The sequence below is a fragment of the Aphidius gifuensis genome, linkage group LG1 (genome assembly GCF_014905175.1).
Source record: "Aphidius gifuensis isolate YNYX2018 linkage group LG1, ASM1490517v1, whole genome shotgun sequence".
Taxonomy (NCBI): Eukaryota; Metazoa; Arthropoda; class Insecta; order Hymenoptera; family Braconidae; genus Aphidius; species Aphidius gifuensis.
In genome coordinates, this window is record NC_057788.1 from 15004883 (window position 1) to 15027951 (window position 23069).

Genomic DNA, 23069 nt, shown 5'->3' on the forward strand with positions numbered 1-23069 from the left:
TAAAACAGAACAATACTTGTGTTTCACCTTAAACATAGTTGTACAGGCTAGAGTGAATAAGAATATTTTGTTCTGTCTTTTTTTTTGGTCAAGGGCTGATGTCAGCGCTGCAGCTGGTAGTTTTTCGAACTGACTTACTCCGAAATTGAGGCTTCAGTGACAGCCTATGCTTTAACACAGTAAAAAAGCAAAGCTTACACTCCTTATTCACCTCCATGAAATAGATAAAACTCAGCAGTCCAATTCACGGGGCAAATTTTTTACAATGTAGGGCTTTTTTTTGCCGCTGATGGCGCTTGTAAAAATTTTTTTATATAGATTTTACATACAAAAGCTTCACAAGCGCTGTGAGTGGTGAAAAAAAGCCCTAAATTGTAATGTCCTGTGAATACGGGTGCTGATATATATAATATTTTTGTTGTTTAACACGTGGTCGTAGAATAATTCACATGGTAAGTTACTATACAACTTTTATATCGTAGTTTGATTACATTTATTATAGATAAAAGTATGCATGCATTATCTTATGAAAAATTTTTTTTCACACGATATAATTGATCATTTTTAAAGTTCGATAAATACGTAACTGATTTCTTTTATCTCGTATAAAACATTAACTTAGAAATTCATATCTCATTATAAATAAATTTCAGAATGGAAACTTCTGGTATTCCCGTTTCAGCTTTTGCTATGTATTCAGATTCCAAAAAACGAAACAGTGTCAAGGAAAAATCTAAAGTAAAAGTTAAAAGGAAGAGATCGAATTCAATAACAAGCGATTTTGAGTGTAACAAGACTTCTACGAGTTCCAATGGTTTCGATGTAAGCAAAAACTCATGTCTACAAAAAAAAAAAACACCCAACAAATTAAAGCTTCATGATGCAGTAAGTGATGACGATAAAACCAACAAAACATCAATGAAAACTGAATCTACAAAATCATCATGTTCAAAAGCGATGAAGACAAGCATAAAAAAAGAAAATAAGAAAAAAAAAAATACCAAAATTACCTCCTGTCTATCATCACCATCTTATAAAGCAGAAGAGAATGTAAATAGTGTTAATCCAATAGAAGACTCCTCAATACTATTTTCGTGGTTAATTCATCCAATGTCTGTTGACAAATTTTTTAACAAAAGTTGGGAAAAGGCTCCCTTACATATTAAACGAAATAAGGCAAATTACTACAAACTTTTAATGTCAACACCAATGATAGATGACCTATTAAGAAAGTATAATATTCTATTCACTAAAAATATCGATATAACATCTTATTCGGATGGTCAACGAGAAACTCATAATCCACCGGGCCGAGCACTTCCGAGTGTTGTTTGGGATTATTATGCAAATGGTTGTTCTGTTCGAATGCTCAATCCGCAAACTTTTATTCCGAAGTTGCATACACTAAATGCATCATTACAAGAGTATTTTGGATGCTTTGTGGGAGCAAACTCTTACTTAACACCTCCGGATAGCCAGGGATTTGCTCCACACTACGATGATATTGAAGCATTTATTTTACAAATTGAAGGAAAAAAGCGCTGGCGTCTTTATAAACCACGAAATGATGAAGAATATCTTCCAAGATATTCATCAAAGAATTTTGATCAATCAGAAATTGGAGAACCAATTTTAGATGTAGTTGTTGAAGCAGGAGATTTACTGTATTTTCCTCGTGGTACAATTCATCAAGGAGAAACCATTGATGGGTGTCACAGTCTTCATATAACTTTGAGTTGCTATCAAAAAAATAGTTGGGGAAATTTTTTAGAAGAACTCGTTCCGGAAGCATTGAAAACTTCCATTGAATGTAATTCCGAGTTTCGACAAGGACTTCCATTGAATTATCTTAATGAAATTGGTTCTGTACATTCAAAAAAAAATACTGAATTTCGACAAAAATTTATAAAAAATACAAAAGATTTGTTACATAAAATGATTGATATGATTGATATTGATAAAGCTGCTGATCAAATCGCAAAAAATCATATTCATGATTTTTTACCACCGGTTTTGGCACCAATTGAACTAGAGTGCTCAGCTCTTCAAGATGGTGAACGAATGATTGAGCAAGGTGTCGTTGTTAATCGAGTTGAAATTGAACCTGACACGAGAATCAGACTGGTGAGAGCACATTGTGTCAGACTTGTTGAAAACAAAGAAGCTTGGCGAATTTATTATTCCTCAGAAAATTCTAAAGAGTATCATCAATATGAACTTCAGTTTTTAGAACTTGACAGTCACATCGTTCCTGCTGTGAAAAAAATTATTGCGAGTTACCCAGATTTTGTCAAAGTTGACGATTTACCTATCGAAGGTGAAGATAACAAGGTAAGGATTGTCATATCTAATTAGTGAACTATTAAATTTTATTTTATTATAATTATTCTTTTTTGTTTTAGGTTCAAGTTGCAAGAGATCTTTGGGAAAAGTGCATTGTTCTGACAGATGTACCCTTACCGATTATTGAATGAAATAAAAAAAAATAAGTTTTTCATTATGTATCAAAATAGTTAGATAAGTTAAAATTTTTTAATCTTATTTGCTCAAAATAATTATTAAAAATTTGAATAATCAATATAATTTATTCATTGCATAAAAAATACGTTTACTTTTTTCCATTAAAGGTTCAAATTGTTTCTTGGCGTTTGAACATCAGTTTGACTTTTTTGTCTCGCTAAAACATACTCAATATATCCTAGATACCCATCGTTGTCTAAGTCATCTTCTTCAAGAACCCTATCAATTAATTCTACAACAAAAGAAATATAGTGTTATTCAATTAAGTGAATAAAATCTACTTGACTTTTAGATTAAAATTTAAACCAAATTAACTTACCAATAATAAGATGTATTTGGTTTTCACTATCATAGTCACCAAGTTTATCGTCATGCTCATGAAATGTATGCTGAATTGCATGGAGCATTTCCAAACCGTCGAGTTTAGTATTATTATCCATGTCATGAGTCCTAAAATTATAAAAATCGAGAAAGAAACGGATTTTTTAATTTCACGTTTTTTTTAAATTAATTATAAATTTAAATTAACAAATCAAATAAACTAAATACTTGAAGTAGTAAAAGCTCAACTCTTCGGCGTTCATTTTTGAAATATCCATCGTTTCCCCAAGATGTCCCATATCTTCTATTAAATGTCTACAAAAAAAAAGATAAAGTAAGGAGTTTTTAAATATTAACTATTATCTATTACACCAATATAGTTCAATAGCTTACGCAGTATCATGGAGTAGCTGAGAATCTTGAGTTAGTTTAATATTTCCTTGAGGAACATAGTGATGATGAGAAACTGAACTTCGCGGATGATGGGGACCCCGGAAAGCCATTGAAAATCCAAAACATAAACCAAACAAAACTATTCGGATCATCATTCTGCTGAAAATAAAAATTACTTTGATATTAAAAATAGAAATACAATTAAAATGTTTTGGGGTACTTTTTGGATGGAGCAATTGTTTTTTTTCTAGATTTAAATGATGCGAAAGGACAAAATTTTTTAGACAATAGAACCTGCTGAGTTGTGTTCCAGTTTGAGCATTGGAAATAGAAAAAAAAATCACCACCCTCGGCTGTCGACAGATGGGCTGATCGAAGGGGGCGATGGTAATTATTATGCGATTACTCACGAGCTCATTGATTTAGATTGGTGAAAAGCCAGGGGTCCAGCGATATATCGACTGCGTCGGGGGCACTCACCATTACTTGTCGCACATTCTCAAGAGATTCCAAACTTTTCACCAAGTTTTGCTATCATTCATGAACTAATTGGTGATTTAAATATTTTTTTCAACAATGATGCATTTAGATTTTTGGTAAAAATTTGAATTTTTTACAATAATTATTCACAAAAAAAAAATATTTATGACAACTATTAATGATTATTAAAAAGATAGAATAGTTTTATTCAGATAGTTAAATTATCTAAATAAAACTTTTATGGTGGTTTTAAATTTGGAAGGAAGAAAATAAAGGAGGTACGAATTATCAAAAAGGTATCAAGTTACTGACATTATAAATACATGTATGAATGTGTAAAAGTTAGGTGTTAGAAAGCACTCACAGTGGACAGGGATTTGGGGGTACTTAGGAATCAATTCTATAGGCTTAAGGACGGGGTCGAATTTGGAAATGCATATGTTGAGATAAGAGTAGGTGGTTGGTGGGGTAAAAATACCCTGGGGACTTGTCTCTTCGAACACAAGTGGACCCCCGTGGCAGAAGTGGCACCCCTAGTGGGTGCGAAATACTGTCGTCGGGTTGAGAAGGAGGGGGCAGGGGGCGAAATCCATAAATAATTTATATCATTTGTTCCTTTAGTGTAGTAGTAAAAGACTGACAGAAAATTTCTCTTACAAAAAAAGAGATGCAATATGAGTGCCCACATGTATCAGCTTACAGAACTCATTTCAAATATTTTTTTTTTTTGTTGTAATAATAACAGCCTATTTAATATTAGAAGAATAACATTTTAAATAAGAAGGAATAATGAGATATAAATTTGTTTTTTCTGATTTTAGTATTATTTGAATACATTTTTTTAATTATGTATCTCTGACCATTAATCGAAACAGGCACTTACTAGTATTTTTAAAAATTTTGATATTATTAGTATTTTTTTCGGTCGTATACTCGTAACTAAGGAAAAAAGGATGTTTTTATACATTTTTTTTTATAATATAGTTAATAGTCATAAGATGAAAACTTACATAGGAATAATAGTTATAAGATGAAAGCTCTTAATATATTTTAAAATACCATTCAGCACGAAAAAAAACCGAAAAACTTATGATAATTACTCGATCGAGTATTTTTGTGTTTGAAGAATAAATTTTTTCTTACTTGCTGTTATGTAGAAATCAGAACGAATGCAGCTTCTATATAGCTCTCTTTATTGTTCTTATGATTGATGATGAACAATTCAGTTTATTTGAGTATTCAGTTATTTTCAGAATATGGTCCTAGCTCGTAACACACACCTTTTTTCAACTTTGGTGCATTGTTCATGCATAATATTTTTTGCGTTTCTCAGTGTATTTTTTTCTCTTTTAGCGCACATGGATAACTATCGACTTTTTTCAAATCACGGCTGCGTAGAAGATATTGTGCGCGGCACAAGTATTGTAAGTATATCAGCGAGACTTTTAGATTCATCACTTTTACGAATTTGGTTTCTGCTCAAATTATTTCCACAGTGAAGAACTCAATAATTTGAGAGATATAAATGAAAAGTGCATGAAAAAATATTGTGTTCGAAAATACATGCATCCATTAATTTACTTTTCAAATTATATACAAGCATTTATTTCATATAATAATAATAATTAATAATAAATTATGTTGTGTATGTAGAAAGAGAAATATATAATATTTGACTAGAGCACGTTAATTTTTACTATATGGTCTCTAGTACGTCCCACACGGAAAAAAAATATATAATTTATATATAAAATTATATATAATAATTATATATAACAATTCCCTGGTAAAAAAAATCTGGCAGATTCTGTTAGATTCTGGTAGATTCTGCAAGATTCGACAAAAAATGAAAAAATCTGGCAGATTCTGCCAGCCAAATATTCGGCTTTCAACAGTCTGCCAGATTCTGTCAGGTATTGCCAGCCAAATACTCGACCTTAACAGTCTGCTAGATTCTGCCAGATTCTGTCAGCCACATATTCGACTTCCAACAGCATGCCAGATTCTGCCTAGATTCTGTCAGCCACATATTTGATTTCCAACAGTCTGGCAGATTCTGCCAGATTCTGCCAGTTCAATTGATAAATATAGTTTTTTTTTCAATTAATTGATTTTTTTGAATTAATACAACTGACTAGGAGACTTCAAGTCGTCATCAAACTATTAGTATGTTATAATTTATTCTTTTATAGCTCATTTATCATTATTTTACGTTAGTGGTTATTCAACGATTTCACATGTGCTCAGGTCAGAGTTAATTCACATAATATATAGGAACTGAGATTATGATACTTATAAAAATTTATAAAAACATATTCAAGTTTAAAAAAAAATGCAACGCTTCGAGATTGAAGTTTCTTGATACCTTACCGTGATGTTTGTAATAACCACAATCATTCGTCCAGAATTTTTTTTTTTTTTTAGAATTTTTTCGTAAAAATAGTCTGGCAGATTATGGCAGATTCGCACAGATTCTGGCAGATTATGACAGATTCTTGCAGATTCTGCCAGATTCTTACAGATTTAGACCGGTTTTCGGAACAACTGCCAGATTCTGTCAGATTCTTACAGATTCTTGCAGATTCTGCCAGATTCTTACAGATTTAGACCGGTTTTTGGAACAACTGCCAGATTCTGCCAGATTCTGTCAGTTTATTCTTCCAGATTCTGCCAGTTTTTTTTCACCAGGGATTATATATACTATTGGGCGAAAACGTGTATATAATTTATATAAAATTTATATATAACGATTATATATAATACAACAAGGCTATCCAGCCAACTGAGCACTTAAAAAAACTTAAAAATCTAGGAATTTGTGGTGTGGAAAAATATGATGTAAATTAGTTTTAAGTTTTTTAAGCCTTTATATGAAAAAATTTTATATGAATTAGCACATAATTACTACATAATTTAACCAGCTTAATTTTTCTCTCAGCTACATCTTTTCCTTAGCAAGATTTTTTTTTTAGCTAGATTTTTTACTTAGCTTTAATTATAGCCAAACACACAATATTTACATAATTTAACCAGCTTAATTTTTTCCTCAGCTACATCTTCTCCTTAGCTAGATTTTTTACTTAGCTTTAATTATAGCCAAACACACAATATCTACATTATTTTACCAGCTTAATTTTTCCCTTATATACATTTTTTACTTATAGCTACATCTTTTCCTTAGCTAGATTTTTTACTTAGCTTTAATTATAGCCAAACACAATATCTACATAATTTTACCAGCTTCATTTTTTTTCTTAGCTACATCTTTTCCTTAGCTAGATTTTTTACTTAGCTTTAATTATAGCCAAACACACAATATCTACATTATTTTACCAGCTTAATTTTTCCCTTATATACATTTTTTACTTATAGCTACATCTTTTCCTTAGCTAGATTTTTTACTTAGCTTTAATTATAGCCAAACACAATATCTACATAATTTTACCAGCTTCATTTTTTTTCTTAACTACATCTTTTCCTTAGCTAGATTTTTTACTTAGCTATAGATATTTATTTAGCTAAATACATCTTTCACTTAGTCTCAATTATAGCAAAAAAAAACAATACCTATCTATTTTTACCAGCCAAATTTTTTACTTAGCCGCAGGTCAATTTTCAGGGTCTATTTTGGTCTATTTTTTTTTAGGTAAAAAAATTGAAAAACTAAAAATCTTATTAATATAAAATTTCTTCATATAAAGGCTTAAAAAACTTAAAACACTTAAATCTAATTTACACAATATTTTTCCACACCACGAAGTAATTGTATGTTATAATATACAATTGTATTTAATGCTATATATAATTGTATATTACTCTGGTTTTATGCAATATCTTATGTCAATGTTATTGTATGTTATAACATATAATTCTGAATAGTATCATATGATTTTAATTTTTATATGACTGATTTTATGCAAAATCTTATATTGATATTATTGTATATTAAATTATACAATAACATACAATAACATTTAATTACATATGATTCTGATTTATGAAAAATCTCATATCAATATTATCGTATGTTATAACATTTTATTATATATAATAATATATAATTTTATATTATTCTGGTTTTCAGGTGAAGTCCTTAATGTATATTATTGTTTGATATTTTATAATATCGTATATTTATATATGATAATATATATTCATATAATTTTATTTCATTTCTATTCAAGATCATACATCCGTTTTAATACATGTATAATACGAAATGCGATTATATGCAATAATATCAACTTGCCTTAAATAATAAATAAACATCAAAACCTTATTTTATTTTTTCAAGACTTTATTTTGTAGAATAGAAGCAATGTTAGTATGACTTAAGACGTAAAAAGATATTTTAAAATTTTTTCAATTAAAAAAGAAATTATTTATTGTTATCACAAATTTAATTTATCTCGGCCAACTTGTTCTATAAGTTTACAAAAAACACTTTGAGATTATATGCGTTCGACAGCCGCGTGCCCGTGTAGGAATACCAAGCATGGAAACATTGGCCATACACTGCAGGCCGATAAACGGCAGCCCATGATTGGTAGCCAAGCAAGGGCCATTAATGGGATATACTTGGCAAACGATCGGTCCATTATTGTGTTGCCAAGATTGGCAGTCTTGTCTTGGCCAACGTCTGGCCATTCATCGGCCAATTCATGGTAAATGCATTGCTGGCCATTTAATGGCTGCCATTGGCATTATGGCAAATTCACATGGCATTTAATGGGTACCATTCATCGGCCAATTCATGGCAAATTCATGGCTGGCCATTTAATGGCTACTGTTCATCGGTCAATTCATGGCAAATTCATGGCTGGCCATTTAATGGCTACTGTTCATCGGCCAATTCATGGCAAATTCATGGCTGGCCATTTAATGGCTACTGTTCATCGGCCAATTCATGGCAAAATCATGGCTGGTCATTGATGGCTACCGTTCATCGGCCAATTCATGGCAAATTCATGGCTGGCCATTTAATGGCTACCGTTCATCGGCCAATTCATGGCAAATTCATGGCTGGCCATTTAATGGCTGCCGTTCATCGGCCAATTTATGGCAAATTCATGGCTGGCCATTAATGGCTACCAACCATCAGCTAATTTTTGGCAAAAAAAAAAAACAAGACAATAGAAAAAAAAAAATCAACAATGGAGCATTAAAATTAAATGAATAAATAAATATATTTGTATTTGAATAATCATCTTCAAAAAAGCCTACCAAGTCTACGAGTGAACTTAATTACTACAAGAGAACAAAAAACTTCCGAAATATATGGGGCATTCCAAGTCAAATCACCGAGTCATCGGCCTGACCCCTACCGATTCACTTGGAAATTTTTTTCTAGGTGTATTTTGGACCAAAAAACGACCTTATTTTTTTTCAATTTTTTTCCACCATTTTTACACCATAAAATAATTTTTTTTTTCCTACTATCGAGTATTTCTCAAATTAGACCAGGTTTAAAATTCTGAAATTTTTCCTATATCATCTCGAGGTAAAAACAAGTCACCCATAAAAATTTGGGAATGGGCCGAGAATAATTACTAATTTTTCTATAACTGATTAAAAAAAAATTTTTTTACGAATTTAAAAAATAGAAAAATTTAATAATCGTTTCTTGTAGAGAAATCAAAAATAAAAATAAATGATATCTTGATGAATTTTGTTTTTCCCTATATTTAAGGATGGAAAGATCGAAAAACTGCGATGCTCAAAATTCAATTTTTGAAGCTTTTACCCTCGAAATATGGAAAGAACCAAAATTTGCCCAGATATCATTTATTTTTATTTTCGATTTCTCTACAAGAAACCATTAGTAGATTATTCTAAAATTAGATTATTTTAAAATTGGTAAAAAAATTTTTTTTCAATCAGTTATAAAAAAATTAGTAATTATTCTCGGCCCATTCCCAAATTTTTACGGGTGACCTGTTTTTACCTCGAGACGATATAGGAAAAATTTCAGAATTTTAAACCTGGTCTAATTTGAGAAATACTCGATAGTAGGAAAAAAAAAATTATTTTATGGTGGAAAAAAATTGAAAAAAAATAAGGTCGTTTTTTGGTCCAAAATACACCTAGAAAAAAATTTCCAAGTGAATCGGTAGGGGTCAGGCCGATGACTCGGTGATTTGACTTGGAATGCCCCATATATATCGCGCTTGTGGCTCAGTTAGTTAAAGCATAGATTTAGTGTAGGTTTAGGTTTTCGGTCGAGAGTTCGCGCCCGGCGAGAGGCAGGAATAATAAAACATTTATTATAAAAAAAAACAGAGTTGGACTCGATAATCTATATATGCAATTGAAAAAAAAAATATTTTTTTTATTTTTATTTATAAAAAAATTGATTTCGCAAGTAATGGGCCAATCTTGGCAAATGTTAATGGGCGAATCTTGGCAAATTTTAATGGGCCAATCTTGGCAAATGTTAATGGGCCAATCTTGGCAAATGTTAATGGACCAATAATGGCAGCCAATATTAGAATGGTGTAACGCGCCAGGCCCGGCGTATGAGTGGCCCATTAATGGCAAAATTTCGCCATGCATCGGCCGTTGCATGGCCGTGTTGTAGTCTCCTACACGGGCATGACTATTCTAAATTCTTTTACTTTGCTGTTTTATTCCCGATTTTATCTTTCGTTCTCATACAAATATGAACAAAGAGTTGATAAAATTAAAATTTTTTATATTTGAATGAAAAAATTCTGGCTTCGAGGTAAAGTGCTTGCTTCACACCCAGAAAGACCCGGGTTCAAATCCCAACGAAAAATTTATTTTTTGTTTTTTTTAAATTTTTAAAACAAATCAACTCACGGGGGGGGGGGGGGGGGGGGGGGGAAAATTTGTTTTAAATTTTTTATAAAAATTTTATAAAAACTTCTTAACAAGTTTGCCCAAATTTTATAAAAATGATAATAATTTTATAAAAATTTTATAAAATATTTCCGTGTGGGGTATAATCGTTATATATGAATTTTATATAAATTATATACACGTTTTCGCCCAATAGTATATATAATTGTTATATATAATTATTATATTATGTTTTGTTTTTATTTCACTTATTTTGTTTAAATTAATAATAAATTATATTTGTAATTCGTCTACTTTAAATTGACCGTGAATACCATAATAAATAATAAATAATAATCGAATACTAATTTTCTGGAATATAAAAATTTAAACGTGTATATATACTATATATGTACGCTTTGAATAAAAGGAAAAAGAAACAAATTCTGCTATACCATCAATGATGAATAACTAACACATGCGGCTGCATACACACATATATAAAACAAAATTCAGGAGTAGGGATAGGCGCGGGGTATGCGCAACGTATCCGAAGAAATTAGACATTTCAGCTTGAAAATTTATTTTTTAGTAAGATTTAATACCTGGCTTTTACTGGCTCTTATATCTTTTTTATTATTTGTTGGAAAAAATCGAGAGTAGGCTCATTGGAAAGAGAAGCATCGATATACATAATGAAATTATTTTTATTTTTTTTTAATAATTAGAACGACATTTGATAAATTAAAAACGACGACGTCACGGACCACTGACTTAAAATACTTATACCCGGTAAGAGTCTCGCTTTTTAAAAATTGAGGCGAGACTCTACCGAGTCTCTTGATAAACTACAGAAATATTTATAAATTTTGCTATAGCATGGAGTATACCATCAACTCAAGACTTCAAATATTACTGCAAACTACAGTAAAAATTTATATAAATTATAATAATTATTATAATAAGTGGGAATTAGTTGCTGAAATGACGACGTCCATGATTATGACTACAGCATTACAGTAAATTTGCTGCAGATTTCTCTTCGTGTTAATGAGTGCGTTCCGTGGCTACCTAGTCCCTACGAACTTCAAAATCGCGGAGTTTGGAAATCTTTTGATCATTTGTTGTGATAGGTCTGATTTTTGTTCGTTTACAAACAATCTGATAAAAAATTAATTGACATTAGCCAATTTATTTGACAGATTTAAAATAATTAAATAGAAACTCTGTCAACTTAAACCTGAAAAAAATGGTAATACTTCAAATTAATATTTCAAATTTTTATAAAGCTCTGGCCTTCTCTCTGCCATGGCTATAGTGATTTAACATAGTAACTTTTAACATTATTATGATTTTCGTTTTTTTCGTCGCCATTTTGAAGTTCGTACGGACTGGGTAGCCACGGAACGCACCCAATGATTTTCTTTTTTACTTCAATTTGATAAATTAAATTTTTTCTGGAGTTGTATAATTTTACGTTTATTTGAAACAATTCTTTTCTACTGTTTAACATATTTTCATTAAAAAAAATTTTTGACTTAATCTGTATACGTGAACTCGGGACTCCTGCGTCACATCCTGGAACGTAACTTCCCGTGTAGGAATTGTCAAGACTCACAACACGACTATGCATATTGGCCCATCAATGGCACCCAACGGTTAGTAGCCAGGCATGGTTCATTCTTGGTAAATAACTGGCCTATTCTTGGATAATTGCCAGTGCATGGTTCTGATCCTGGCTGACTCTGGATGGCCAATAATTGGCAACCAAGCATAGGTTGGTTCGTAAATTGCTATCACTCAGCTGCCAAACCCTTCCCTAGTGAAAATAATTTTGTCAAATAATTGTGAGAAATTTTGTCAAATTTTATCAAACTGAAGGCAATTCAGTCAAATAATTTTCTTAAATTTCGTCAAGTTTTGCCAAAATTTGCTAAAATTGTTTGAATTGAAAAAAAAAAACATATTCTATAGTCATGTTGTCTGCATAATTATATTATGTACCCAATTTCCGACCGTTACATATCATCTTTATAAGTTTATCACATTATCTATAGAAGTCTGTCTATTGACGAAGAATATTTGACAAAATTTATCAGAAAAAAAAACTTATAGTTAATTATAGTAATATTGGACGAATTTTGACAATATTTGCCATCGAAGATTTTGGTAAATTTTGACTAATTTTAGTAAAAATATCTTTACCAGGGCTGGCTGAGACATAACTGCGCGATCCTTGTTGCCAAGTATTGGCTGAGACTTAACTGATTTTCAGGTGGCCATTGCTTGGTCGCTATTAGTTGCCAATGATTGGCTGACCTTTGGTGATACTTAAATGACCAATGCATGGTTAACAATCATCTGCCAACGCTTGCCCGGGATAAAAATTTTGAATTCGGAAAAAGTCTTGAGGTCTGAAAAAGTACGAATTCAAAGTATTAATTTGATTACAGCTCTTAATTTCCGTCCCCAAGTATACTCATTTATAAATGAGATCTGCCATATTTCAGATCTGTACAGATCTTGATAAAAACGGATTTCTCTAGCTCCAATGACTTATAGATTCAATAATGTAGGGCTTCATGCGGTACGAAAAGAGACGAGATTCAACGAGTCTCGGTCTCGGTCTTGGTCTCGCAGTTTTAGGATTTTAGGTCTCGGTCTCGTCTCGCAAGTATCGCCGGGTCTCGCTTTTATACTAATATTTTTTCGTTAAGTACACTGTAAAAAAAAAATAATTAGTTTTACTATGTTACTATAGTACTGAGGGACGTTTTCGGAAATATGGTTCAACATATTATTTTTTATAATTTTTTTTACGATGTGCATTTTAAATTTTACGATAGTAACATAGTAAAAACTACTCTGCTGAGGTAAAACTAGTTTTTATTATGGTTTTAGTAGACTTTACTTGTTCAATAGATAGTCTTCACTATACCAATGATACGAACAACCATAAACTTGTTACTTTTTACTATGCTGTGTGTTTAAATTCACCATGACCGTGAGGGTACATTTGGAAAATGAACCGTACTATGGAAACCTTTAAAATGTGCTATGCAACTCGTAGTTGTTACTATATACAAAATGGTAAAAGTTATTAGGTCTGTAGTTAGTTTCACTATGCTAGCATGAAAGAAGAAGGGAATAAAAGAGAATAAATATATATATAGACATTTTCGATTCTTCTACTGTTTTATACTTGAATGGCAATTTGGGTAAACGATCGGAGTTCAAATCCAGAAACCCGGGTTCGAATCCCGAGTTAGGTCAAGAAATAGCCAAGTTGAAAAACATGTACAAACATAATAATAATTATTATAAATAATTTAAAGTTATTTTTTAAATAACCAAATAATTCTGTTTTTTTTTATCGAAAATACAAATAGAATATAATGAAATGTACTATTGAACATCGTAAATCTCACCATGCAACATAGTAGATTCAACGAACGCTAGACTTGACTATGCAACATAGTACTTCTTAACAAGATACATCGTATCTTCTCCAATTGGAACATTGTAAACTATACTAGGATAAAAAATTTTACTATGTGCATAGTACATGTTATTATTAATTGAATAATATATAAATATTTTATTAAAAATTCATATAAAATAAAAACAATAAATATTATATATTATTTAATATTTTAAAATAAATATTGAATTATTTTAATAAATATTTTATATCAATAAAATTGATAATTAAATCATACAAAATTATAACATAATTTAATAATTTTTAGAATTTTTAAAATAAATTTTCCGAAAAAATATAAAAAGAAAAAATGTTCGAAGTTATATTGAAACTTTAAATTTTAAAAATCAATGAAGTAGTTGGACAAAAGTTGGTCTTTAGAAATTCCATAAAAAAATAATAGATTTTTTTCTTTCTTTCTCTTTATTGATATGTATTTTTCCCTTTCCACGAAGTAAAATACTGCTTTTAAAATATCAGATACAAAAAATATCAGTTTAGGAAAATATAATTGGCGTAACTTTACAATTTTCATAGGTACATATGGCTTGTAGATATCTCGTTGTGACTGTAGTGTCAATGTCTTACTCCCGAGTAGAAATTCAGGTCAGGTTCGGATCAAGCCCTGATCAGGCTTGCCTGATTTCAAATCCAATCTGGATCCGAACCTGATCAGGATGTAACGCTTTTTCGTAAAGTTTGGATCCAGAATGAATCAGGATACCTGATCAGGCTGTAGTAAAGATACATGATCCATAATGGATCCAGATACTGGATCCGAACCTGATCAGGATGTAACGCTTTTTCGTAAGGTTCGGATCCAGAATGGATCAGGATACCTGATCAGGCTGTGGTAAAGATACATGATCCATAATGGATCCAGATTCCGGATCGAAACTGGATCAGGATACATGATTTATTCAAAAAAAAAAAAAATCAATAATTTCAAATTTATTTTTTTTTTAATTTGAAATCTAACGCTTAACAGAATACAGATAAACTTTATTATTACAAACTGACCTAATTGATAATTTACCTAACTAATTATTGCTACGACCGGGGTTCGAACCCTTCGACACGGGATTACAACGCTAGTACTTGACACGCTCGGCCATTGAGGCATTCGATAATTCGTACTAACTTTTTGTCCTCGAGGTTCAAATTGAAATAGGATAGCATCAGGCCATCTCTATTTTATCCTTAATAGGGATAGCCTGATCCATTCTGGAACAAGACTGGATCAAGAAAAAATTATTTGAAAAAAAAATAAATTCAATAATTTTTTCTTGATCAAGATTTGATCCAGAATGGATCAGGCTACTCTATTAAGGATAAAATACAGATAGCCTGATGCTATCCTGATCAGGCAATTTGTAAAATTCAAAGACGCAAATTTGATACTTGTTTCTTCATCCATTTTGGATCCAGCTAGCCTTTTTCTATCCTTAATATAGTTTGATCCATTCTGGATCAAGACTAGATCAAGAAAAAACTATTAGAAAAAAAAATAAATTCAATAATTTTTTCTTGATCAAGATTTGATCCAGAATGGATCAGGCTACTCTATTAAGGATAAAATACAGATAGCCTGATGCTATCCTGATCAGGCAATTTGTAAAATTCAAAGACGCAAATTTGATACTTTTTTCTTTATCCATTTTGGATCCAGCTAGCCTTACTTATTCTTATTAGTAGCCTGATCCATTCTGGATCAAATCTTGATCAAGAAAAATTATTTGAAATATAAATAAATTCAATAATTTTTTCTTGATCAAGATTTGATCCAGAATGGATCAAGCTACTCTATTAAGGATAAAATACAGATAGCCTGATGCTATCCTGATCAGGCAATTTGTAAAATTCAAAGACGCAAAATTTGATACTTTTTTCTATATCCATTTTGGATCCCTATTCTAGTTTCTGATCCATTCTGGATCAAATCTTGATCAAGAAAAAATTATTTGAAAAAAAAATAAATTCAATAATTTTTTCTTGATCAAGATTTGATCCAGAATGGATCAGGCTACTCTATTAAGGATAAAATACAGATAGCCTGATCCTATCCTGATCAGGCCATTCCTACTCCATCTTTAATAGGGGTAGCCTGATCCAGTCCGGATCAGGACTCGATCAAGATGAAATTATTTAAAAATTAATATATAATAATAATATTAATATTATAATAATATAATATAATAATTTAAAAATGATCCAGGCTTGATCAGGATGTGATAGAGTTACTTGAATAGGGATAGCCTTACGATATCCTGATCAGGCCTGGATCAGTGTTCAGGCTATCCTGAACAAGTTTCTACTCGGGGCTGTGCAGTGTCTTACTGTGCAATATTTTACTGCATAACAGTTCTTCTTTTCAATACGATTCGTTACGAGAAAAAAAAAAAAATTCGATCTAAAATTTTCAAAGTCTCGCGATACCGACGAGACTTTCAGTCGATACTCTCGGTCTCGGTTTCGGTCTCGAGACGACGCATGCGAGACCGAGACTAGTCTCAGTCTCAGTCTCAGACACTCAGCTGATATATAAATTTTATTTGTTTCATTAACCCCGGAATATATTTTAATAATTTATATAAAAAATTTTTTTTCTTGAAATTTTCGTTATGTAAGAAAAAAATGAGTATAGCTGTTATACACATATATATATAATTGAATAAAAGATTTTCAATATTAAATTCATAACAGCGGCTCTTAATATATGTCGAAAGAATAAAAAATAATCAATTTTGGTGACCCAAAGAACAATCGACACTCGTCCGACAAATGGCAAGTCAAGTTCACCAATCTTTAATGTGCCAACTCTTGGCTTAATTGTATATTCCCAGTCTTGGCCGCCCAATAATTAACCAAGACTTGGCCGATGAACGGTCGATCAATGACTGGCCAGCCCTTAATGAGCCAAGCCTTGGCTTAATCATCTTTTTCGAGTCTTGGCCACCCAATAATTTACCAAGACTCGGCCGATAAATGGCTTGATAAGAGCTGGCCACCTCTTCTTCAACCAATGGTCGGCCAAGCATTGGAATACAAGCCTTGGTAAGCAAATAACCAGCCATGAGTCAGCCAAGCCTTGGCCCATGGATGGCGCACGATTGGCTGCCATTATTGGGACAAGACTTGGCCGTGTTGTGAGTCTTGGCAATTCCTACCCGGGATGGTGAATAGGTCAGATCCCTATATAGAACAAGTATAACAACTTTTAATTCCATCAAACTTAGGCTAATTAGATGGAATCTTGTTTAATACTTTTATTTATAAAAATTTTTCTATAGCAATTTTTTTTTTTTTTTTCAATAACGTGATAATTTTAATAACTATTTTATCGAACAAGCCAATTAAAACCACTGAAATATAATAAAACTGTTGTCGTTGTCGATACAGTCACGTCAACTAAATTCGGTTGAGACTGCTGATATATAATGTAACTTTTATACCGTGTAGAACTAGTTTGTTTTGACGTTGACTGTACAAGATTTAATGTGCGCATGCGTGAGTGAGAGAGAAAACCATCTAGACACTCCGTGCATTGGCTAAGCATAGGAGTTCACTTTCCAGTTTTAATATATTTAAGTGTTTATAACCACATTTTTTTTAATAACGTGATAATTTAAATAACTATTTTATCGATCAAGCAAATTATAATCACAGCAAAAAAAACTTTTACGCACGCGCGCATCCCTTTTTTGTCAAAAAACAGTGTTAAAATTTAAATTTTTAGTTGTTTATATTTTCAATAACTTTTGAACAAATAAACATAAAAAAATTTTGTAAAGCCCGAAAAAATCCTGATTAAATTTCCGAAAACCACACTCTTCTAAAAAATCGTTAAAAGCAATCCTTCATGGCTATTTTTTTATTAGAACATACCAGGCACTACTTATTATTATAAACGCGTTTTTTATCAAATCAGTGTGGCTCTCGGTATTTAAAAGACCAACAATTTGAGACTAAATGGAAGTATATAGCCTATATAATATAGGTTACCTTTTTAAAAAGTTATACGAGTTATAAAAAAACAGAAATTTCGTTTTTTTGTTAATTAACAAATTTCTAACGATAGCAAAAAAAAAACTATCTCTTAATTATGTAGATTCTGCAATTTTAAATGTCTAGGCAATAAATCGCATCCACGATTTGTTTTTAGTTTTCTTAATATTTTCTGTTTCAAATTTTTGAATATTCTTTTTTTGATGATAACTAATAAATAAATAATTATAATAATTTATCTCATATACCCGATTTTAGAATTTTTCATAACGTCTAATTTGGTTCTAATACAAACTTTTTATCTATATTATTTTAGGAGATATAACCATTTTTTTAAATTTATATAGTGAATTCAATACTTGAGGCTTCGCCTACGTAAAATGGTTTTTAATAATAAAAGTTTTTGGTAATAATCAGTTTCCTGGAGTCAAGAATTTAAAAAATTGTTTCACTGAAATCGAAGATCAAGATAATGTAAGTCTTTAAATTAAATTTCGACCCATCAATAAAATAAGGTAAGAAATAAAAGTTTTTTGCGGTCAATTAAGTTTCATATTCTCGAAAATAATTCATTTTGTTTTCTTTCGCGGTCTGTCTTCCGACATTCAACTAAGAGCGTTCAATCGTAAAAAAATTTGTTTCCACTTTGCTATGCCTGAAAGTCTTGTACCCATCAATCTACGAATTTTTTCCTCGTATATATAATATTCAGTTAATACAGGTTGTCTTTCCGTAGAGTTTAATGCTTCAGCCATGTATCTATAAATATAACATATTTCATCAGAATATTTTTACACAATTATTTTCTATTTTAAAATACAATTATTGTATCAAATGGCCGTAAAAATAAACGAGATTACGAATTAATCTTGTATGACAATTATTATTCAAATATCTAAATAATTGTTACAATTGTAAATTATTATAAGTTTTTTAGGGCACTTAGAAAAATTATACTTTATACGAAAAAAAAACTATTAGTCCCCCAAAAAACTTAGAAAATTTCACTCCCAACCGAAAGAAAAGAAATTAAAAAAAAAAAAGACTGAGAAGGACGATTGTCTTTCGCGAGTAGAAATTCAGGTCAGGTTCGGATCAAGCCCTGATCAGGCTTGCCTGATTTCAAATCAATCCAGATACCTGATCAGGCTGTAGTAAAGATACATGATCCATATTGGATCCAGATTCCGGATCAAAACTGGATCAGGATGTAACGCTTTTTCGTAAGGTTCGGATCCAGAATGGATCAGGATACCTGATCAGGCTGTGGTAAAGATACATGATCCATATTGGATCCAGATTCCGGATCAAAACTGGATCAGGATACATGATTTATTCAAAAAAAAAAAAAAAATTAATATTTTCAAATTTATTTTTTTTTTTAATTTGAAATCTAACGCTTAACAGAATACAGATAAACTTTATGATTACAAACTGACCTAATTGATAATTTACCTAACTAATTATTGCTACGACCGGGGTTCGAACCCTTCGACACGGGATTACAACGCTAGTACTTGACACGCTCGGCCATTGAGGCATTCGATAATTCGGACTAACTTTTTGTCCTCATAGGTTCTACAAATTGCCTGGTCAGGATAGCATCAGGCCATCTCTATTTTATCCTTGATAGAGATAGCCTGATCCATTCTGGAACAAGACTGGATCAAGAAAAAATTAATTGAAAAAAAAATAAATTCAATAATTTTTTCTTGATCAAGATTTGACCTAGAACGGATCAGGCTACTCTATTAAGGATAGTATACAGATAGCCTGATGCTATCCTGATCAGGCAATTTGTAAAATTCAAAGACGCAAAATTTGATACTTTTTTCTATATCCATTTTGGATCCAGCTAGCCTTACTCTAGCACCAAATTGAGAGTTGTCTAATTTATATATTTTTCATTGTTTTAAATTGTTTGAACATTATAATGGACTTGATTAATGATAGATTTGCATTTTTTTGAAAACAAATGATTGGCTCGTTAAGGGCTGGCCAGACATTGATCAACCATTCATCGGCCAAGTCTTGGTAAATTATTGGGTGGCCAAGACTCGAAACAGATGATTAAGCCAAGGCTTGGCTCATTAAGGGCTGGCCAGATATCAATCGACCGTTCATCAACCAAGTCTTGGTTAATTATTGGGCGGCCAAGACTGGGAATATACAATTAAGCCAAGAGTTGGCACATTAAAGATTGGTGAACTTGATTTGCCATTTGTCGGCCGAGTGTCGATTGTTCTTTGGGTCACCAAAATTGATTATTTTTTATTCTTTCGACATATGTGAATATATATTAAGAGCCGCTGTTATGTATTTAATATTAAAAATTTTTTATTTAATTATATACTGTATAACAGCTACTCATTTTTTTCTTACATAACGAAAATTTCAAGAAAAAAAATTTTTTTTTTTTAAATTATTAAAATATATTCCGGGGTTAATGAAACAAATAAAATTTATATATCGGCTGAGTGTCGGTTGATTCTTGGATTGCCATGATTATAATGTAAATTCAAGTAGAACAAATTTTCCTCATTTCTAATTATTGCTGCTATGGTTAAGTAAGTAAGGCTCTGGAGTTTCAACTAGAAGGGTACCGTGTTCAAGTCCTGGTGATGTCAAATATTTATGGTGTAGTTTTTTCAGTCGAATAAATTATTAATTATATAAATAAAAAAATTAAATTGTTTGAACAATTAAAAATTTTTTTTTTTTTATAAAATTATTAAATTTTTGGAAGTCTTGGCCGAGTATTGGTAGCCAAGCTTAAATTGGTGTCAATCCCCAAGCCTGGTGCAAGCACTGACCAAGACTTGGCAACATTTCGCCAGGCTTGGCCCAATGCTTGGCCATGTTGTTTTCTCCATCACGGGGTTATATCTTACGATAGTTTGTAAATTTGATTTTGTAATTTTGAAAGAACAACCTAATTTGTTTTATTTATATATTTGTTTCACATATTTTGTTTATTAAATACTTTTTTTCTTTAATTAATCGCAACATGTTAAAAAGACTATTCTAGGAAAGATCTTAAGTTTTCAATTTAAAAAAAAATAAAATTATAAAAAATTATTTTAATGAAACAAATACGCGCTGAACTATCTCGTATACACAGCTCTAATACAAATTCGCGTTCTTACGAGTAAGTAGAATATTAGAGGCGAAGAAGAGATAGACAGGGCGAACGCGAAAAAGAGAAAAACACAGAACCGGCAATTTTGATAAAATATTTATTTTTTAGTCTAATCTTGTACCCGGCTGATTTGGAATATTGAATTTATTCAACTTTGCATCGGAAAAATTCAAAGATAGGCTCATTAGATAAGAACATATTGATATCAAAGAGGATTGAAAATTAATTCTGATACATAAAGAACTTTGAATTGAAGAATTGACAGAAATATTAATTTTTTTGTTCGAATAATAACTCGTTACTATTCAATTAATTAATTTATTAACATTTTTTCTTTCAAATAAATGATATTCAATTACAATTATTTAATGAATTAAAAAATAAAGTTTAATATTTTTTTAAAAAAAAAAAACATTATTTTTACAGGTCTTCCCGAGTGGAAAAATTTTCAGGATGCCTCAAATTTGACCTCAAACCCTGATCAGAAACGGATCAGGATTCCTTATTCAGGGAACCTGACTCATTCCTGACCCGAACCTGGTCAGGACACCTTACGATTTCCTTAAGTCAGGTAACCTTATCCAATCCTGTTCAGGAAAGGAACAGGAAACCTTGACGTATCCTGAATAAGGTTTTCTGAACAGATTCTGACCAGGATATTATCAGAAAAAATTTATCAAATAATTTAATTTTTTTTATTCAGTTTTCCTGTTTAGGAAAGGAACAGGAAACCTGAACGTATCCTGAATAAGGTTTCCTGATCAGGATCTGACTAGAATACTATCAGGATAAATATATTTAATAAATTCACTTTTTTCACACAGTTTTCCTGTTCAGAAAAGGAACAGGAAACCTGAGCATATCCTGAAAAGGCAATCCTGATGAGATTCTGATCAGAATACTATCAGGATAAATATTTTTTGGATTTAATTTTAATTTTAATTCTAAAACAAAATGACAACGGATAATTTAACAAATTGTTATATTTTATTTTTACGTTATATTTACGTCGCAAATTCTAATTTAAGTTTTTTTTAGCTGATGTAATTTATGAAAATAAAAAATCACATCAGATCATCGATAGACGGCATGGCCGCGCGTGTTAAGGCCCGTAGTTGTAATCTGAAAGTTCCGAGTTCGCGTCCCGCTAGTGGTTAGGTAATTTAAGTTATGTTATTTATATACAATCTTATCGTTCAATCTGTTTCATCAATAACATTGCTATAGTAAATGAGTTACAAAACATCAATTAATAAAAAACAATTTTTTTAATAAAAATACTTGATCCGTTCTAGATCAGGAATCCTGTTCCATTCCTGATCAGGTATGCTGGTCAGGTTTTCTGATCCGATTCTGATCAGAATCCTAAAAAAAAGCGTTACATTCTGATCCGTTCCTGAACAGGATTCCTGGTTATATTCTAGTCAGGAATCCTGATCCATTCCTGTTCAGGTATCCTGGCTCTAACCCTACAATCTGGCCAGGTTTCCTGTTCCGGTTCTGATCAGAATCCTAAAAAAAAACGTTACATTCTGATCCATTCCTGAACAGGATTCCTGATCCGGTTCTGATTTGAAATCAGGTTCCCTGATCCGGTTCTGATCAGAACCTTAACTAAATTTCCACTCGAGTTAGTCGTCATAACTTTGTTAATAATTAATGAATCGACTTGAAACTTGGCATATGGTTTTGTTATAGCTTAGCGATAATAAAAATGACATTAACAATATTATTTACTTGTATAATTTTTTTTTATTAATATATTGAGTAATGCCGGTCGGAAAATACGTTTTTCGAAATTTAAGATAAAAAAGTGTCGAGAAAATTTTAAAATTAAAAAACTTGTCAGTGGCAACATTGTTCATCCATATATCAATAAGTTTTTCTCGAATTAATATGAGAGTGCGCATACGTTTGCTACGGACCTACGAT

At 31.1% G+C, this 23069-nt stretch overlaps 2 protein-coding genes across 6 annotated transcripts; one reads left to right on the forward strand and one right to left on the reverse strand.

Annotated features, from left to right (window-relative positions):
- The first annotated feature begins 334 nt into the window (after positions 1-334).
- Positions 335-2598, forward strand: LOC122848926 (ribosomal oxygenase 1). 4 transcript variants are annotated; one of them, XM_044147381.1, is made up of 3 exons: positions 335-452; positions 654-2331; positions 2403-2517. In XM_044147381.1, the coding sequence occupies exons 2-3, from the start codon at positions 655-657 to the stop codon at positions 2472-2474; spliced, it is 1749 nt and encodes a 582-aa protein (XP_044003316.1). In that variant the 5' UTR covers positions 335-452; position 654; the 3' UTR covers positions 2475-2517. The 4 variants fall into 4 exon arrangements, with proteins under 4 accessions (XP_044003316.1, XP_044003342.1, XP_044003324.1 ...); XM_044147407.1 differs by lacking the exon at positions 335-452 and adding an exon at positions 466-508 and having other exon boundaries at positions 2403-2598; XM_044147389.1 differs by lacking the exon at positions 335-452 and adding an exon at positions 467-582 and having other exon boundaries at positions 2403-2598.
- A 23-nt stretch (positions 2599-2621) lies between these two features.
- On the reverse strand, positions 2622-5081 carry LOC122849207 (multiple coagulation factor deficiency protein 2 homolog). Of its 2 annotated transcripts, none has more exons than XM_044147854.1 (5): positions 4858-5081; positions 3235-3390; positions 3070-3156; positions 2840-2970; positions 2622-2752 (listed from the first exon to the last, which is right to left on the reverse strand). In XM_044147854.1, the coding sequence occupies exons 2-5, from the start codon at positions 3387-3389 to the stop codon at positions 2622-2624; spliced, it is 504 nt and encodes a 167-aa protein (XP_044003789.1). In that variant the 5' UTR covers position 3390; positions 4858-5081. The 2 variants fall into 2 exon arrangements, with proteins under 2 accessions (XP_044003789.1, XP_044003779.1); XM_044147844.1 differs by having other exon boundaries at positions 3235-3393; positions 4858-5080.
- Positions 5082-23069: the final 17988 nt, after the last annotated feature.

Coding starts and splice junctions, on each gene's coding strand:
- LOC122848926 (XM_044147381.1), top strand. CDS start 655: ATGGAAACTTCTGGTATTCCCGTTTCAGCTTTTGCTATGTATTCAGAT. Junction 2,332..2,402: donor TCGAAGGTGAAGATAACAAG/GTAAGGATTGTC, acceptor TTTTTGTTTTAG/GTTCAAGTTGCAAGAGATCT.
- LOC122849207 (XM_044147854.1), bottom strand. CDS start 3,389: ATGATGATCCGAATAGTTTTGTTTGGTTTATGTTTTGGATTTTCAATG. Junction 2,971..3,069: donor TTGAGCTTTTACTACTTCAA/GTATTTAGTTTA, acceptor TTATAATTTTAG/GACTCATGACATGGATAATA. Junction 2,753..2,839: donor CCAAATACATCTTATTATTG/GTAAGTTAATTT, acceptor CTTTTGTTGTAG/AATTAATTGATAGGGTTCTT.